The 20,231-nt window shown below is 38.1% G+C and overlaps 1 protein-coding gene across 5 annotated transcripts in view; it reads right to left on the bottom strand.

Moving 5' to 3' along the window:
- The window catches only part of lrp2a (low density lipoprotein receptor-related protein 2a), a 123,965-nt gene that overhangs the window by 4,757 nt on the left and 98,977 nt on the right, over positions 1–20,231 (bottom strand). For all 5 annotated transcript variants that reach the window (XM_056271441.1, XM_056271442.1, XM_056271440.1 and 2 more), the window contains 13 exons: positions 19,548–19,670; positions 19,280–19,408; positions 19,003–19,134; positions 16,759–16,890; positions 15,124–15,267; positions 14,590–14,755; positions 14,362–14,490; positions 12,948–13,168; positions 12,696–12,875; positions 3,814–3,933; positions 3,485–3,575; positions 1,853–1,920; positions 1,545–1,662 (listed from right to left, as the gene is read on the bottom strand). In XM_056271441.1, the coding sequence (XP_056127416.1) occupies positions 1,545–1,662; positions 1,853–1,920; positions 3,485–3,575; positions 3,814–3,933; positions 12,696–12,875; positions 12,948–13,168; positions 14,362–14,490; positions 14,590–14,755; positions 15,124–15,267; positions 16,759–16,890; positions 19,003–19,134; positions 19,280–19,408; positions 19,548–19,670 (1,753 nt within the window). The remainder of the gene's footprint in view (positions 1–1,544; positions 1,663–1,852; positions 1,921–3,484; positions 3,576–3,813; positions 3,934–12,695; positions 12,876–12,947; positions 13,169–14,361; positions 14,491–14,589; positions 14,756–15,123; positions 15,268–16,758; positions 16,891–19,002; positions 19,135–19,279; positions 19,409–19,547; positions 19,671–20,231) is intronic.

Consider the following 20,231-nt stretch of genomic DNA (forward strand, 5'->3'; position numbering starts at 1 on the left):
CTGGACCACAAAACCAGTCACATGGGTCAATTTTTTGAAATTGAGATTTATACATAATCCGAAAGCCGAAAAAATAAGCTTTCCATTGATGTATGGTTTGTTAGGATAGGGCAATATTTAGCCGAGATACAGCTATTTGAAAATCTGAAATCTGAGGGTGCAAAAAAATCGAAACATTGAGAAAGTTGTCCATTTATGTTCGCGAATGTGCTGCATTCACTCACAAAAAATAATGTTTTATATATTTACGGTAGGAAATTTACTAAATATCTTCATGGAACATAATGTTTACTTAATATCCTAATGATTTTTGCCATAAAAGAAAAATCGATCATTTTGACCCAAATATACCCGTGCTACTTGTGACTGGTTTTGTGATCCAGGGTCACATATCAGGAATATTCAATATGACATAACTCTACAGTAGATTAATTTAAATTGGTGGCAACCAACAAATCTTTAACAATTTTCATGCTGTATAACAGTGACAAGCTATTAGCAAAGTTCTCAGTTTAATATTAAAAATCAATATCAACATGTATACCATTCAAGACAGTTTTTTGGAAAAATAAATGATTGCTTTTATTCAGCCAGAATGTATTAAATTCAAGAAAAGTGACAATAAAGATATATAATGTTACAAAAGATTTCTACTTCAAATAAATACTTTCTATTCATTGAAGAATCCTGAAAAAAAATGTATCACGGTTTCCTGAACAGCAAATCAGAATATTATAATGATTTCTGAAAGATCTTGAGACTGAAGACTAGAGTAATTATTAGGGATGCACGATATATCGGCCACATTATCGGTATCGGCCGATATATGATCATTTTTAATGTTATCGTTCTCGGCCCGACAAAGAAAATTTAGCCGATATATTAAAGCCGATAAATAATGTATTATATCCTTCAGCTGAGACGCTTCAGATGCGCACTGTTCAACATGATGCTTTTAAACTGCTTGAAATATGATTGAAATCACTTTAAAAAAGGAAAATCCAGTTAAAGTGCCGCAAGTCTGTCATATCGGCTACATAACATTATAATGAGAACATCATAATTGTGTTTGTATCTTGGCTTTTAATGGTGAGACTTTTGTTTTTATAATCAGGCTCTCAAAAATGATCAAAAAATTTGGATTTAGATTTATCTGCCAATATGTCGGTTATTGGCTTCCAAATGTAAAGAATCATCGGTTATCGGTATCGGCCAAAATTGTCATATCGGTGCATCCCTAGTAATTATATATTATTATTAAAATATATTAAAATAGAAAACACTTATTTTAAATTGTATTTCACAATATTACTGTTTTACTGTATTTTTGATCAAATAAAGGCAGCCTTGGTGAGTAGATTCACAATAGATGTACTGTTCATACATCCACTAAAAGCACCTCGAGACCGGATGGTTAAAGAGAAGTCATGTGTTTTTATATGTGGCTCAAGTGTTCAAATACGTTTCTACTGTATTTGAACAGTAGAAACTATTTTTAGTTGAACTAAAACTATTTTTAGTTGAGTGGCGTGTTTGTGTTGTACCTCGGTAGTTTAGGCATTGACGGCATGAGAGAGCCGGTGCGCCTGTAGTTGAGGAAAAGTCCCACAACCAGAGCTCCAGTAATCAGAATAATAACCACTGCTAACAGGACGGTCACAGCTACAAACACACACAATATGTAAGATATATTAGTGCAGTCTCATTACACTTCATTTGACATGAACATGCTCCTTCGCTGGGAATAAGAAAAGCTGCTGAAATCAGAGTTGAAAAAATAACAGCATCACTGTGAGTAAAGGTGTTTACTCAACACTTACACTTAACTAATTAACAATAACAGTGTGTGTACCTGTCCCTGCAGGAGCGCCTCTAGACTTCCCCATCTCACAGTAACTCCCCGAGTAACCGTATGGACACCTGAGGAGAAAAAACACTGACCTGTCAGAGACGCTCCACAGTTCGTTTCAAATCGCTTTGGAAAAATGACTTCTCTTGCTACTATTTGAGACTTACTGCATTTCACCAGTTTCATTCTCAAAAAGGAATTAAAATTATTATTTTCCTATTCCATTACCTTAAAGGGGCCAAAGCATTTTTATCATTTATTATTTTTTACCTTGTGTACCTTTGTAATGTTAATCGTTTTTTCCAGAAAAAATGTCAGAAACGTTTAGAATTTCGTGACCACAGCCATGCGTTCAAGTGTTCAAATGTTGCAGCAGTTCAGAGTCATTTTAACAGCTTAGTTTAATCAATTCTTTTTATTACATTTTAAAATTTTAATTTAATAATTTTACAAATATTTAAATAATTCAATTATATATTTTCGTATTAAATATTGCAGAGATATTGCAAGTTATTCATCACAAAATATAGAGGTTTTGAGTATGACATTAATATTATAGTTTTATCTTATATATTTATTAGTGCTGTCAAACGATTAAAATATTTAATCACGATTAATCACATTAATGTCATAGTTAACTCGCGATTAATCGCACATTTTTATCTATTCTAAAAGTCTCTTGATTTCTTTTTGTCCCATTATTTTTCTAATTTGAATGCTCTTATCAACATGGAAAAGTGGATCGTCTTGCTTTGTGCAAATGTTTTTTATTGAAAACAACATTGGCATTTACTGTGTTCAATTTCACACTAACATTCTCACTTGGAGCAAATAATCTCTCACACAATGTAACACTGTCCATCAATAAAAGGGTGAAAGAAATACTGACGAGGTCCTGATATTGACGAGGGGGCGGAGAATTCGCATCAGCTGTGTGTGTGTGTGTGTGTGTGCTGGCCATCATCAAGTGGTATTCAGACTGGACGTGCTGCGATGATGATAGCTCAGTGCACAACGACAAAACACACAGATCACTTTGGTCTTGTCAATGGAACCATTTGGCAACTTTTTAAAAGTAAACTTTCCATTCAGAATCTTATTGGCATCCATTTCGGCGTCTCGCGCTCGTCATCCACTCAAAACGTAACGTTAACCAACTATTTGGCCGGGTCGCAAGCCCAAACAAGTGTGTGCGACGTGCCTGTTGTTTTGTTTCCGGTCTAGCTAGATCCGCTTGCGCTTTGGTCGAGGAAGCAACAAAACGTCCTCGTCGCGCATGCCGCGTCCTGTTGCAAAAGCATGTGAAAAAAACTACAAAGTTTGCTAGGCCAAAAAGACCGTTAATCGCGCGATAAAAATTGACGCCGTTAAAATGGGTTTGCGTTAACGCCGTTAATAACGCGTTTAACTGACAGCCCTAATATTTATAAATGAAATGTATATATTTAAAAAGAAAAAATATAAAAGGCATTGAAAAAGCAGACATTTTTATACTGTATATACATTATATAAATAAAATATATCAATATTAAAATATTACAGTATCTCTATTAAAAAATTATATTAATTTTGGATCAAATAAATGCAGCCTTGGTGAGCGTAAGATACTTGTTCTTGACTAGCGGTCACACTCACTTGCACTTGGGCAGGCCTCCCTCATCAGTGAAGCATGTTCCTCCGTTCATGCATCTGCATGCAAGCGGCATGGACACCTCTGCCTCAATGGCTGCAGGTGCGAAGGCCAGGCATGACATAATAATGTAACACAACCACAATGCAATCACATCACAACAAGTCAAACACACACACCTTTTCAAAACATCACATGGCAATAACGAAATCATGCAGTATTAGATGCAGCACATGCATGTACGCTATGAAAATGATTGATGGGACGTGATGTGGCCAATCCGATGATCTCACAAACAAACAGCGGTGGGCATCTGTGCATCCGCATCTCTTACCGGCGTCACATTCATTCTTGTTGAAGGCGAGGAGTGTGGTTCCCTCCGGACAGGCACAGGTGTATCCACCTGGCCGCAGCAAACACAGGTGACTGCAGACATCCTGACAGGGGTTGAGCACTGCAAGAGAAAGCCAGCAATGATTTATTCTGGCACAGAAATTGGACAAGAAAATTGACCCACCAGTATTTTGAATAATTCACCTAAGATGTGATTATATATAGCCTATATTAAGGTCCGTAACTATCAATTTTATAGTATTATGTCTTTTTTGTACGGAAGCGTATTGCATTCACTTGAAGAAAAAAATTCTGAATTAATGAGTTAATTATCTCAGAATTACGAGATAATTTTTCATGGAAAAAAAGTGTTTGCTCTGTTTTTCCGAATTAACGAGTTAATTATCTCAGAATTACAAGATAATTTTTAATGGAATTTTTTTTTTGCTCTGTTTTTCTGAATTAATGACTTGATTATCTCAAAAACTCAGAAATGCAGAAAAACAGAGCAAAAAAATTTTTTCCATGAAAAATTATCTTGTAATTCTGAGATAATTAACTCGTTAATTCAGAAAAACAGAGCAAAAACTTTTTTCCATGAAAAATTATCTCGTAATTCTGAGATAATTAACTCATAAATTCAGAAAAACAGAGTAGATTTTTTTCTTCAAGTGAATGCAATACGCTTCCGTATTTTTGCTTTTAAATTAGGCAATAAATAATGTCAGATCTATCCTTTATCATAATATTCCATCAAAATTCATAAAAAGGAGAAAATAATAAGATAAATGAGTACCTTTCATTTGTTAAGTATTTCATTCAATGAATTACGCAAATATAGGCTTTAACACATGAATTTATAAAATAGAAACGAGGTTTCAAATTTCCAGCAAAAACAACTATATTGTGATATACCGTGGCGTTTACTGTTCATACTAGGATATAAGATAACATTTTATTTGCTAGGAACACTCCTTCAGCACAATGTGGTATTGTATTAAAATTTAAGGGCTGCTTAACCACTTTCTCTGCACCCCCGATTTTTGCAAGCGAGGCATTAATGATATACCCAAAATAAAAAGGTTGCTGCTCATAAGTCATTCTGAATAGACACATAACCAACATAATTAGTAAGCCAACACTTGAGAATTCTAAGTTCAAGACTCAGAATTACTCTGACTGTTATTAATATGGAGATATATGATCTCAAACATAAAACAAAAATAAAAATATTAACAATATATATTTTCTGAAAAACTTGATATCCAGTTTGGCCCTTGAGAAGCTTAAGTATGTGATCAAGGGCAAGTCTTCTGAATTTTACGAAATTTGGAAGATGTTCTTGAGATTTGTTAAAGGAGGAGATATTGAAGAGGCTATAGATGTGTGAAGTTGTAGTATATGCTTAATGCTGAACAGGAGTGTGTGATATAAAGCACTGTATGTTTAAGGAATTTATTATTTTTATTTATTTATTTATTTTTTACGACTGTCAGGGTTAATGTGGAGGGGGAGGGATTTGAGTAAGTTATGTTTGTTTTAAGTGTATGTTATGTTTGTGTGTTAAATGTGTTGTAAAATTCAATAAAAAATGTCAACAACAAAAAAACAATATATATTTTAAATGTATATAAAAAAAAAGTGGTTGTAGTGTAGAAACTAGTGTAGAAAGCCACAAGTGTGGTCATGCTTCATTTCAATTCTGAAGATGTTATCTCTAAAAATATTGATTTTATGAAACATTTTCAAAGACCAGGTCATGTGTGTTTTTATATTGCCCCCAGTAAGCTCCCTTGCAGTCTATTGTCTATGTCTGGTGTGTCAAATTGCTTCATTCATGTTTCTATTGTTCTCACTCGACAAACCTTACATAAGACAATTTATACAGTTAATACTATGCGTTTACTCAAAACTCACTTTAAACCACCAACGAGTGTTTGCAATAACTTCTAATTGTGATCTAATGTGGATTTTGGTCATATATTGTTGAAATATGTTAATTATAGCCTTTTATAAGCATAGCATTTCTCATGTAATCCTTTTGTGCTGGACTTTAAACTTCGGTTTAAACAAGGACTTTTATTTTGATACTTATTTTTGAGTTTTCCTTAGTTTTCCTGTGGCTTCCTGTTTAAAAGAGGAAGTAGGCCATATTTCTTCTGTGCTTGAGTTGTGTAAGGTGCTCCATGTGGTTGCAGACATCCAGCTTCATCTTGTCTATCAAAGCCCTTTGCAATGCAATATCTGTAAGTGACTGTTTGATTTTGTTAATGAGCATTGTGTACTTTGTTGTGCTATGTAATGTAGCATTTAATTCAGCATGTTTGTTACTTTTTACTACTCAAGTTTACAAAGTATTAATGCTGTTGATTATACAACTGTATTGTTGTTGGTTATTTGCCTTGTGTTTGACTATGCTCATTTTGATGATTTATCTATTTTGTGAAAATTCATGTTTGTGTATTTTCTCTTCTTTGTAGTTTCACACTTTTCATGATTAAACGACATAAATTGCACCTTCTTGGAGTTTACTGTGGAAGTGTTTAGCGACTGGATAGCTGGATTGATTAAAACAGTGAGGCCAGTGACAGTGAAAAGATAAGCAGCGAATTGGATTGATTGCGAGATGGATGGATTGCCTGTCTAACAACTGCATCTATCAGAGAGATATCTCTGTTTGTAAGCCTGCACAAAGATCATGTCTTCAAGAGAATCTAAATCATCACTGCGCCATCGCATGCACAAAGAAAGTGATGATGCTTGCTCAAGTTCTCAAGCTTCTATCTCATCAAGAAGTTCTACGGCCAGTTTAGCCGTCACGAAAGCTCGTGCAAGAGCAGAGGCAGCCAAGGCAAGAGCGGCTCATGCAAAGAAAGAAATTGAGATTAAAGTGGAACAAGCCCGACTTCAAGCAACACTAGAGGCACTGCAGGAAGAGAAAGAGAGAGATGCGGCCATAGCAGAAGCAGAAATTCTAGCAGCAGCCTTCACAGAAGTAGACCATGTATCAGCATCAGAGTTTTCCAAAGAGATCAGCCTCCAACGCACTGCAGACTATGCAAGACAGCAAGCTTCTAGCCGTAATTTACAATGTAGTCCTGAGCACATGTCAGACACTTACAGCCTGGCCAAATACATTGCACGCAGTCAGTTGGTAACTTCTGGACTGAATTCTTTTGATGATAAACCTGTAAATTATTGGGCTTGGCGATCATCTTTTAAAAGTACCATTGCAGACCTCGACCTTAAGCCAGAGGAAGAGATGGATTTGCTCATCAAATATCTCGGAAGAGAATCATCTGAACATGTACGAAGAATAAAATCAGTTAATATTAGGCACCCTTTTGAAGGTCTACAAATGGCTTAGAAGAGGTTAGAGGAAATGTATGGTTCAGCAGAGGCAATTGAAAGGGCTCTCTTCTCCAAATTAGAAAGCTTCCCTAAAATATCAGGTAAAGATCTCTATAGGCTGTGTGATCTTGGAGACCTGCTTGCAGAGCTAGAGGCAGCCAAGCTGGATGGCTATCTTCCTGGGTTGTCTTACCTTGACACTGCTCATGGTGTGAGCCCGATTGTAGGAAAACTTCCTTATGGTATCCAAGAAAAATGGATATCGTATGGATCGAAGTACAAGAGAGAACATTATGTGGCCTTCCCACCATTTTCTGTGTTTGCTGACTTTATTCGTTCAGAAGCTAAAACAAGAACAGATCCCAGCTTTGCCATTTTTCCTTCAGCACCGCCACAAGAAAAAAGAGAAAGGTCAGATCAATTCAGGCAAGCTTCTATAGCTGTTCATAAAACCCAAGTTAACATGTCTGAAACAAGAGATGCTACAGACAGGATACAGATTGTTGATCCTCAACGATATTGTCTCATTCATGATAAGCCTCATCCACTAATAAGATGCAGAGGCTTTAGAGCAAAAAGTCTTGAGGATCGCAAACAGTTTCTTAAAGAACATTCAGTATGCTTCAGGTGCTGCTCTTCTGTAGATCACATGGCAAAAAACTGCAAAGCTGAAATCCATTGCACTGAATGTGATAGTGATCGTCATGTGTCAGCTCTACATCCTGGTCCAGCACCTTGGAGGAAAACTATCTCTCCTGTCTTAGAAGATGGTGGGGAGGAAGATGAATTAACCAACCAAGAGGTAACCTCAAAGTGTACTGAAGTGTGTGGAGCTGGAAAGAGTGCCAGAGCATGTTCCAAGATTTGTTTGGTTAATGTCTATCCTGTCGGTAACAAAACCGAATCCAGAAGAATGTATGCAATTCTTGATGAACAGAGCAACCGCTCATTAGCGAGAACAGAATTCTTTGAAGAGTTTCAAATCAAAGGATCTTCTTTTCCATATTCACTCAAGACATGTGCTGGATTAAAAGAGACAACAGGAAGGAGAGCAAGTGGCTACATTGTGGAATCATTGGATAAGAGTGTAAGCCTTCATCTTCCTACACTGCTAGAGTGCAATCAGATTCCGAACATTCGTTCTGAAATTCCTACCCCAGATGCAGCACGTCATTTCAGTCACCTGAGGGATATTGCTCATGAAATACCGTCCCTAGACCCAGATGCTAACATCCTTCTCCTCCTTGGTAGGGACCTCATTAGGGTCCACAAGGTCCGTCAGCAGATTGATGGTCCACCCAACGCTTCATTTGCTCAAAAGTTAGATCTTGGATGGGTAGTTATTGGAGACGTGTGTCTTGGAGGTGCTCATCGACCTGCTCATGTAGATGTTTTTAAGACCTCCATACTTGAAAGTGGTCGCCCCAGTTTATTCTGGCCCTGTGAAAGTCAGTTCCATGTAAAAGAGCAGTATGGCACAAAGTTTCAGTTTCAAGATCATCTTACATCAAAAAATGTAAGTGCTTTAGCAACATGTGCAAGTGAGAAGCTAGGCCAATCAATCTTTGTTCGTACATCCAGAGATCACAAGCTTGCACTGTCAATGGACGATGACAGGTTTCTACGCATAATGGACAAAGAGTTCTACCAAGATGAATCCAATGGCTGGGTGGCTCCTTTGCCATTTCAAGTTCCCAGAAGAAAGCTTCCAAATAACAGAAAGTATGCTTACAGCCGTCTCTCCTCACTTCGTCATACTTTGGACAAACGTCCTCAAATGAAAGCTCATTTTCTTGAGTTTATGGAGAACATGTTCTCTAAAGGACATGCAGAAATTGCTCCCCCACTCAAGAAAGACCAAGAATGCTGGTATCTGCCATTGTTTGGTGTTTATCATCCGAAGAAGCCAAGCAAGATCCGTGTGGTCTTCGATTCTAGTGCACCTTATGATGGAATCTCATTGAATGATATCCTACTTAAGGGGCCAGATCTGAACAATACCCTCCTGGGAGTGTTGCTAAGATTTCGTAGGGAGCCAGTGGCGATCACCGCTGACATTCAGCATATGTTCCACTGTTTTTTAGTCAGAAAGGATCACAGAGATTTCCTGCGCTTCCTCTGGTATCAAGACAATGACCCTGGTAAAGAAATAGTGGAATACAGAATGTGTGTACATGTGTTTGGCAATCGTCCTTCTCCTGCTGTTGCCATATATGGTTTGCATAGAGCGGCCAAGGAGGAAGAAAAGAACTTCGACAGTGAAATTAAAGAGTTTGTTGAACATGATTTCTATGTTGATGATGCTCTGAAATCCTTCCCAAATGAAACCGCAGCAATTAGTGCTCTGAAGCAAACTCAAGACATGCTTGCAGTAGCAAACCTTAGGCTACATAAAATAATCTCCAATCGACCTGCAGTGATTGAGGCATTTCACCCTCAAGATCGGGCTGTGGATATCAAAGATGTTGATCTCTTCTTTGAAGATACTCCAGTCCAGCGTAGCCTAGGAGTGTCATGGAATTTAGCATCAGACACATTTACTTTCCAAGCTATTGACGATAAGAAGCCATTCACCCGGCGAGGTGTACTGTCAACCGTAAACAGCTTATATGATCCTTATGGTTTCATTGCTCCTGTTACCATCAAAGGCAGGCTGTTGCTTCGGGAACTCTCAAAGCAGGCTGAAGACTGGGATTCTCCATTACCTGATGACATAAAGCCAGAATGGATCAGATGGAGGAATTCCTTACAAAACCTGCAAGATCAAAAGATACAACGAACTTACTCATCTTTTCCTACTTCAGAGGTTCAGACGAGGGAATTGTGTATATTTGCAGATGCATCCGTGAAAGCTGTTGCAGCTGTAGCTTATCTGCGATCCACATCTCAAAATGGCCAAGCAGATACTGGTTTTGTGTTTGGAAAGACAAAGTTGGCACCACAGCCAGATCTGACTGTTCCAAGATTAGAACTCTGTGCAGCAGTTCTAGCAGTTGAGATCGCAGACATGGTTGTAGAAGAAATAGGCTTGCAGTTCAATAAGATCCAGTTCTACACCGATAGTAAAGTTGTTCTTGGGTATATTCATAATCGAACAAAACGCTTTTATGTGTATGTGCACAACAGAATCCAACGAATTCTTCAGTCATCTACTCCTAGTCAATGGAGCTATGTTCCATCAGATGCCAATCCTGCAGATCATGGGTCTAGATCTGTATCAGCTGATTATCTCAGTAGTACAACTTGGCTTACAGGGCCAGATTTCTTTCAGAACACTCCATCCTTAAATGCTTTGCTTCAAGAGAACTATGACCTTATTGATCTTGAAGTAGATCCAGAAATCCGACCACAAGTGATTTCATGTTTAACTACAGTACCTACTCAGTTCCTGACTCCTGAGCGTTTTGAACGCTTCTCCAGCTTGAATAAGCTAATCAGAGCGATCGCTCATTTAAGCCACATCTCCCAGTCATTCTCCCATTTAACAAAAGAGCCAAGATGTAGTGGATGGCATCTCTGTAGTAACAGTCCCACAAATGAGGAGTTGGAAAAAGCCAGGATTGTTATCCTAAAGAGCGTTCAAAATGTAGCCTTTCCTGAAGAGCTAAGTGATATAAAAGCAGGATGCAATCTCTCACCTAAAAGTAGTATACGGAAACTTAATCCTATTCTGGATGACAAAGGTCTTCTGCGCGTTGGAGGGCGTATTGCTCAGGCAGGTCTTGAGAAGGAAGAATCCAATCCTGTGATCATTCCTGGTAAACATCACGTAGCAACCTTGCTTGTTCGACATTACCATCAAGCAGTCAAACATCAAGGAAGACATTTTACTGAGGGAGCAATACGAGCAGCAGGGTATTGGCTGATGAGTGCCAAAAGATGCATTGGAAGTCTACTTAACAAGTGTGTGACATGTAGAAAGCTTCGCCATCCTACAGAGCTCCAACTGATGGCCGATTTGCCCGCAGAAAGACTTCAAGTGGCTCCACCTTTCACATATGTAGGAGTCGATGTATTTGGACCATGGCAGGTTGTTTCTCGCCGCACCAGAGGAGGCTGCTCCAATTCCAAAAGATGGGCAATCATCTTCTCATGTATGTGCACAAGAGCAGTGCACATTGAAGTTGTAGAGACATTGAGCTCAAGCGGATTCATTAATGCTCTGAGACGTTTTTTTGCAATAAGGGGACCCGCTAAGCAGATACGCTCTGATTGTGGTACAAACTTTATTGGAGCAGTGCAGAAGCTCAAGATGAATAAGGAAACTTCAGGCTCTGATCTTCAGAAGTATCTACAAGAACATGCTTGTACATGGATTTTCAACCCTCCCCATGCATCACATATGGGAGGTGCTTGGGAAAGGATGGTGGGTATAGCCCGACGTATTCTTGACTGTATGTTGCTTGAAGGAAAGTCCCTGCATCTCACACACGACGTTCTTGTAACCCTCATGGCTGAAGTGTCTGCTATCATTAATGCACGCCCTCTTGTGCCAGTATCTTCAGATCCTGAAGTTCCTTTAATACTCACCCCTGCTATTCTGTTGACCCAGAAAACCTGTTCGAACCCTCCGCCACTTGGCGAGTTTACAGATAAAGATCTTTTCAAGGCTGAGTGGAAAAGAGTTCAAAATCTTGCAGAAACATTTTGGACAAGATGGCGCCGTGAGTATCTTGCCACTCTACAGAGTAGGCAGAAGTGGCAAGACAAGAAGCCTTGTCTCAAGGAAGGAGACATTGTGTTGATGAAGGATAGCCAAGTCAAGAGAAATCAGTGGCCTATGGCTATCATTGCAAAAACACTACCTAGTAAAGATGGTCTTGTGAGGAAAGTGGAGTTGAAATTCATCAGAGAAGGTGTGCAGAAAAACTTTATTCGCCCTATATCAGAAGTGGTTCTGCTTTACTCCCCCTAAGATATTGGGAGTATAAAAGCTAAAGTGAGGGATTTACATACCCCAGGCGGGGAGTGTGCTGGACTTTAAACTTCGGTTTAAACAAGGACTTTTATTTTGATACTTATTTTTGAGTTTTCCTTAGTTTTCCTGTGGCTTCCTGTTTAAAAGAGGAAGTAGGCCATATTTCTTCTGTGCTTGAGTTGTGTAAGGTGCTCCATGTGGTTGCAGACATCCAGCTTCATCTTGTCTATCAAAGCCCTTTGCAATGCAATATCTGTAAGTGACTGTTTGATTTTGTTAATGAGCATTGTGTACTTTGTTGTGCTATGTAATGTAGCATTTAATTCAGCATGTTTGTTACTTTTTACTACTCAAGTTTACAAAGTATTAATGCTGTTGATTATACAACTGTATTGTTGTTGGTTATTTGCCTTGTGTTTGACTATGCTCATTTTGATGATTTATCTATTTTGTGAAAATTCATGTTTGTGTATTTTCTCTTCTTTGTAGTTTCACACTTTTCATGATTAAACGACATAAATTGCACCTTCTTGGAGTTTACTGTGGAAGTGTTTAGCGACTGGATAGCTGGATTGATTAAAACAGTGAGGCCAGTGACACCTTTGTTGTCTCACCTGAGTGGTTATGTTGGTGCTGTTGGTAGATGCGTACTTGAGTCAGCCAGGGGTTTATAGTCAACACCTTCACCTTGTCTCCTTTCCCAAACTTATCTTTTTTCCACACTTCTCCCTTTTCTTTAGTCGTCCAGTACACATGCCCCTCGAACACATCCAGACTGTAGGGATGCCCGATGTCTGCAATGAAAACAAACGTGTGAACGACGGCCATTCAAAAGATGTTCCCGGTCTTATGCTCCAGTGTCTCACCTCCTGATATGATAATTTGCCGGTCTGTTCCATCCACTTTCATGGACTCAATGATGTTCTCTTTTGAGTCACACCAGTAGATGCGGTTTTCATTCAGGTAGTCCAAAGCTAAACCAGTAGGCCAGCCCAGATCTTCCTCTAACAGCACCTCTCTGTGCTGCCCATCCATCCACGCCACCTCAATCTTGGGCTTTCTGCCCCAGTCGGTCCAGAACATCTTCCTATAATATATACATGCACAAAATGATGCTCATTAATGACAACAACAGCACAGCATGAGTTCTGAAGAACCAGGGCTCCCACAGCTTACACTCTTAAAAATACATTTTTCCAAAAGGGAGTTTTCGCAGCGATGCCAAAGAAGAACCAGAACCTCTCAGTGAACAAGTCTTAAAAAAAAAAAAAAATCTTAGTGTGAACATTTAAAAAATCTGAGGTAACTTTTTCCACTATAAATAACCTTTTGTGAAACGGAAAGGTTTCATGGATATTGAAGCCAATTCAAACCGACAGACGGCAAAAGATCATTTTTCGGATCAGTGCCGGTGTCTGTTGGAGCTAGTTTTCAGTGATTAAACATGTCTGAGAAGTGAGGTACTGTAATCTGGTGACTGTCCGCGTTGGTCTGTCGGTGAGGTGTGAATTGGGCATTAAAAGTTGTTAATGGAACCAATTAATCACAATGAAGAACCTTTATTTTTAAAAGTGATAATCAATACATTTTCAATGTTTCCTCCCAACTGTATTAGACCAGTTCACTAACGAAACACTTCAAATTGAGAACTGATTTGACTATTCGTAGAAAAGAATCAGTACAAAAAGAACAATTCACTCACAAATCTCTACATAAGCTCAACAAAAGAGCAATATCTAGGCAAAAAAATGTCTTTAACATAACTTAAAATATATTTTTGTTTATATAATTATCATGGCTTCTCCAGACCTGAAAATCACCATTTTAAAATTGCCAGATATTTCCACACTGCAAAAAAATTATGTTTTTCATCAGTACTTTTGTCTTGTTTTTTCGTATAAATATCTAAAAAATTCTTACATCAAGATTTAAGACATTTACATGAGATGCAAAAATAACATAAGATAAAAAGGGGGAAAGAAGTAAATTAAGCTTTTATTTTTCTTATCCCATTGGCAGATATTTGTTCTTGTTTTAAGCATAAATCAATTCATTTTAATACGTTTTTCAGAAACAAGACTTTTCATCTTATGTCATTTTGCATCTCAAGTAAATGTATCTTGATTTAAGAATGTGGAGATAGTTGTACTGGAAAAAGGACAAAAATACAAAGTGAGAAAATAATTTTTTGGATTGCAGGATTTTCATGACCATACATCTCTTAAGACTGCCCACTGAATTTTCAATCCCAAGTGAGCAGTTATATCTTCATGTTCTTACCCTAGACCAGGGTTGACCACAATAGCAGCCGGCTGATCAAGATCAGAGTGAATTAACCACTTTCTGTAACGTCCATCCAGTTTAGCCACTTCGATTCTATTAGTCCCAGCATCCGTCCAGTAAATATGGCTATATATAACGGAAAAGACAAAACGCATAGCAGATAGATATTTATTTTTCTGGAACTGTTTGTAAGTAAAGTAAAGTTTAGAAAAGCAGTGCACAAACCCTCCAATCCAGTCCACAGCGATGCCATCAGGACTGGAGATGTATCTGAGGTCCAGGTCCACCTCCTTTACAGGATTATTCCCATGGTCATCAAACGTGGTCATATATGCCCTCTTGATCGAGCCGAACTCAGAGCCTCGTCCCAACACTGTCCAGTACACTATACCTGAAAATCATTTTCAGAAATTATGCTTCAGTTTGCATTCATAAACCTGATTATAGACACAAGAAGATAATGCAGTGCAACAGTGATCATCTTTTCAGGAATTTAGGACGGTATGGTAGGAATTTCAAAACATTCTTCAATAAAGATTTCAAGTCACAAACTAATAAGCGCCAAGATGATTCGCAATGTTACAATCTTTAAGTAGAAGCAAAATGGAATTTGAAAATCAGAAAAAAAACAAAAAGTGTATTCCTCTATAGAGAAATAATTGTATTCCTGTTTTATTGTGCTGTAAATTACGCTTCCTTGTGCTGCATCTGCATCAGAACATATATGTGATATGGGATATCCCGTGAATAGTGCCTTACTGAGACCGAGGCCTTCTGGGTCCCACAGGTAGTCCAGTGTCTGAATGTGCTCTGCATTATCCACGTAATCAGAGTACTGTGCAGACGAGAGATTAAAGCGACGGATGCGCACATTATCAGGCAATAACAGCACGGGAGGATTTCCTGAGGAAAAAAGAAACAGAAAATGAAAGAAACAACAGTAGAGTGAGAAAGGGACACATTGAATTATGACGTCACAGCCTGTCTGTTTATGATTACGATAATTAATTACAATAGTATGAAAGCAAATACCAGTTTGCAATATCAAGCAGTATAACGTATTGTTTTTGTACAGCTAAAATAACTGGAAACGAATGACACTTGGAAGCCAGACACATTCAAGTTGCAAATGGCCACACCCGCTCTTACAGTAAGAATATGGTGGATTGACAATAGACAATTGACCATTTTGCCTGCAAAATGTAGCTAAAATTTTTGCTCATGTGACTGCACCTTAAGGCTACCATACTGCCCCATACTGCCTTTGCGCAGCGCGATTTTATTCACGCTGTTAGGCAGTCTGGATACCATGGACCAAATTTTCGCCTCAGCGAAGGGACCAATCACGATGACGACGTCTATGCGACACACCGAAGCAGTTTGTTTATACCTATGGATCAAACATGGCAGCAGACGCGAAGTTACCTTTCGATGCAGCCTTAGATATTGTTCTAAGTAGTTTAGAACGCAAATAAATCTCTGACCCACTGCTTCTTCCTCGTCTAATTTCTGTCGCTCTACATGCGTCATCTGGTATAATTGAAACGATTGGCTATGAGTTACGTACAGGCGCATTTGATAGACATTCGTAGCACCCAATAAACGGCTCTGGGCATTCGTAAACCACGCCTCAAATACGAGAAAATGAACACGTGGTTCCCAGACCACGTCTCAATATCAATGGTCTGACGTTAGCCAGGCTACCTTAAGGCAGCAGCCTACCTGAAATGATTGACGTTTTGATGATTTTCAACGATTTGAAACACATAAGCAGCAACTCACAAATGTGCATCAATTTAATAGAGTTTGGAAATAGCAGGTAGCCAAGCTAACACCTCGATAATCTAAAAAACATAAAAATATGTTTAAACCAACAAATATTGGATAAAAGACATTTTCAGTCATTCTCAAAAATGTTATCAATACTTTTCAGTACTGAATAATTATATTTATATTGATATATTTATAATCAACATTTCTGTATTTTTTCCAATAAGCTTACTGTAGTGCGTTATAGAATTGCCTGTGGACTTAACATGCACTGTTTCCTAAATTTGGACAATATAATGCAAGCACTGTAAAAAGTTGCCACGAACTCAACTCCGTCATGCTGATATCACGAGACAGCTTTTCACCTCAACGAGAAATATCGTCACATTTTAATATCATGTCATGAGATCTCAGCCTTTGCATCAAGAACACACCAATGTTACTAGCTCACTAGGTTTTAGAAACAAATGCATAGAATGCTACAAATGACAAAGGTGAAAGATGCAGATATCCAAGGAATAGAAAGAGCCCCTGACAGAAGAACGGTATAAGAAGAGGCAATAGAAAGTAAAAAAAAAGAGGATAAATAAATCCAGAGAGAAATAATAAAACTGCAGGCCTCACCCTCAGCGGCGCATTCGACTCCTGGCTGCTCTCCCACTGATCGAAAGCCTTCAGCGCAGAAACACTCATAAGTGCCTTTAGTGTTCCTGCACTGCTGCGGGCACATCCCGTAAATCCCACACTCGTTCACATCTGCAGATGGGGACAAAACACTTCACATTACACATTCAGTGTTTTTTTTTAACAATCGCTAGGACACATTTCTATGGAAGCTTGTTTCCGCCACATAATGAAAAATAAAAAAGGTCATTGCGACTTTTTATCTCACAATTCTGACTTTTTTTCTCACAATTGCGAGTTTACATCTCGCAATTCTGACTTTATTTCTCAGAATTGCGAGATATAAAGTCAGAATTGATTGATATAAAGTCGCAATTGCGTGTTATAAAGTCAGAATTGCGTGAAATAAAGTCGCAATTGCGTGTTGTAAAGTCAGAATTGTGTGAAATAAAGTTGCAATTGCGTGTTGTAAAGTCAGAATTGCGTGAAGTAAAGTCGCAATTGCGTGTTGTAAAGTCAGAATTGCGTGAAATAAAGTTGCAATTGCGTGTTGTAAAGTCAGAATTGCGTGAAGTAAAGTCGCAATTGCGTGTTGTAAAGTCAGAATTGCGTGAAATAAAGTCGCAATTGCGTGTTGTAAAGTCAGAATTGCGTGAAATAAAGTCGCAATTGCGTGTTGTAAAGTCAGAATTGCGTGAAATAAAGTCGCAATTGCGTGTTATAAAGTCAGAATTGCGAGATATAAAGTCAGAATTGATTGATATAAAGTCGCAATTGCGTGTTATAAAGTCAGAAATGCATGATATAAAGTCAGAATTGATTGATATAAAGTCGAAATTGCGTGTTGTAAAGTCAGAATTGTGAGATATAAACTATTCTGAGGGGAAAAAAGTCAGTCTTTTTTTCCCTTAGAATTGGCCCGATAATTCGCAATTGCGAGTTTATTTCTCACAATTCTGAGAAAAGATTTCAGAATCTCGAGATATAAACTCGCAATTATGTGTTATAAAGTCAGAATTGCGAAATGTAAACTCGCAATTGTGGGATAAAAAGTCTCAATTCTGTTTTTTTTTCTCGTAATTGTGACTTTATTTCTCATAATTGCGACTTTATATCTCGTAATTGCGACTTTATTTCTCAGAACTGCGACTTTATATCTCGCAATTGTGAGATAAAAAGTAGCAATTTTTTTTAATTCAGCTGCGGAAACAAGCTTCTATACATTTCGCAAGACCCGACTTTTTCAAGACCTTTCACACAGTTCTCCTAACTAACTTTCAGCAGTTCATTTCATATTCATAATAAAACTACCAAAACACTTCATATCCGTCTCAAATCAACTCATTCTTCCATAACACTAGCAAAGGTTGTCACCCAGCAAACACACTTTACTATATATTACTATAAAACAATGACCTGCTAAGTGCTAACAACAGGTAGCATACGTTTTCTTTTGTAAAATTTCTTTACAAAACAAGAACTGTTCTCTACTGTTTCGAATTCACTGCAATGCATGTTATGTGGTCCATGTTTGTCACAGTAGAAAATTATTTAAGTTTTCCCCTTTTGTCTAGATGGTAGTGAAATTGAAAAAGCGAGCAAAGTATTGAGATATGGATCCTAGAAATAAAATTGTAACACCTGTGTAAGCTAGTGTTCAGCTACATCTAATTGTTTTAGCTTAGGAATATATTTCAGTATAGTATCACTGTAAAAAAGCACCAAATTACGGATAAATAAATTATTTATTAATAATTAATCAAATAAAAAAAATGTATTTTTAACTCATGTTTTTGTATTGTTAGGTTTTGAACATAAGTTTAACAGTTTTGAAAAAAGTATGTAAACATGTGCAAATTGGCCTGTAGCTACACAGAGTTTTGGTGATGGTTGTGTGAAAAAAAAAAAGAGAAAATATTTAATTTAATTTGAAAGTAAGTAATTGAATGCATTCAGTACTAAAACTTAGTAAGCCTTTTAACTTATAACGTTGTGTCTAAGCATTGTGCATGAAGGGCATGTACTTCTTATGTTGCTCCCATCCAGACAGAAAAGATTCCATGAAAAGGACAGAATATAAAAAAAAAAGAATTGTGATTTGAGTTTTAAAACAGATCAGTCGCTGAAACCCCTGCAGGAGTTCCCGTTGTCCTGGGTGGCTTCCGGAATGCCTCTATATAAGCCTGTTTTATTGTAAATATTGAGGTCTTCTAATAAAGAAAGTATTAAGATGACATCACAAACCATCGCAGGTGTTCTTGTCCTCCGGGTTAGGTTTATATCCAGGTCTACAGGAGCAAATGAAGCCTCCGGTCGACAAATCTGTGCAGTTATGCTCACACAGATTCTCACTGCACGAGCGCCCATGGCCGTAGTCTAACAAAGAGAGATGAAGAAATGTTACAAAAACAAGATTTGTTGTCCTTTCTGGAGCTTGTTAGTATAAATCGTCATACGCTTTTGTTCATGCAAGAAAGAAGATAATAAACAACATAAAGGTGAGTAAATGAACAAAACTCACAGCAGCCAAGCTCATCGGTCTGGTCTTCACAGTCGTCATAGTCGTCGCAGGCGTACTGCAGAGGAATGCAGTGACCATTTCCACATTTATACTCATCCGCAGAGCAGGGTCCGTGTGTGGGAGTCACACCTGAGCAATCATTCACACAAACCACGCCACAGTTTCAATAGAATTTGGGGAATTAAAAAGGTATAAAGAGGTACATATTACATAGAGTCAGCATAATAAATGCTAGTCTGTGTGATGTGAAAATCTGAGCATCACTCACAATGCTCCGCCCTCTCATCGGTTCCATCACCGCAGTCATCTATAGAATTGCAGAGCTCGTGACTGTAGATGCAGCGCGTGTTATCACAACGGAACCGGAATGGAGGATCACACGAGATGTCCACTGAGGAGACAAGACACGTGAAGTTTGTGCATCCTAAAACTGTTCTACATATAAAATGCCAAAAGTTGCCTTTTATTGGGTTATATAGCTGATATACTTGCAAATTATACTAGAAATATACTAGTTGGATAGGCTTTATGCACTTTAAAAATTTCAAGGTTTATATAGGGATAGATGGATGTGATCGATTGGATGAAATGATGGATGTGATTGATTGGATGGATGGATGTGATCGATTGGATGGATGTGATTGATTGGATGGATGGATGGATGTGATCGATTGGATGGATGGATGTGATCGATTGGATGGATGGATGTGATTGATTGGATGGATGTGATCGATTGGATGGATGGATGTGATTGATTGGATGGATGTGATCGATTGGATGAAATGATGGATGTGATTGATTGGATGGATGGATGTGATTGATTGGATGGATGTGATTGATTGGATGGATGGATGGATGTGATCGATTGGATGGATGGATGTGATCGATTGGATGGATGTGATTGATTGGATGGATGGATGGATGTGATCGATTGGATGGATGGATGGATGTG

This window comes from Rhinichthys klamathensis, unplaced genomic scaffold (genome assembly GCF_029890125.1).
Source record: "Rhinichthys klamathensis goyatoka isolate OS25496 unplaced genomic scaffold, OSU_Roscu_1.1 h1tg000320l_1, whole genome shotgun sequence".
NCBI classification, from domain to species: domain Eukaryota; kingdom Metazoa; phylum Chordata; class Actinopteri; order Cypriniformes; family Leuciscidae; genus Rhinichthys; species Rhinichthys klamathensis.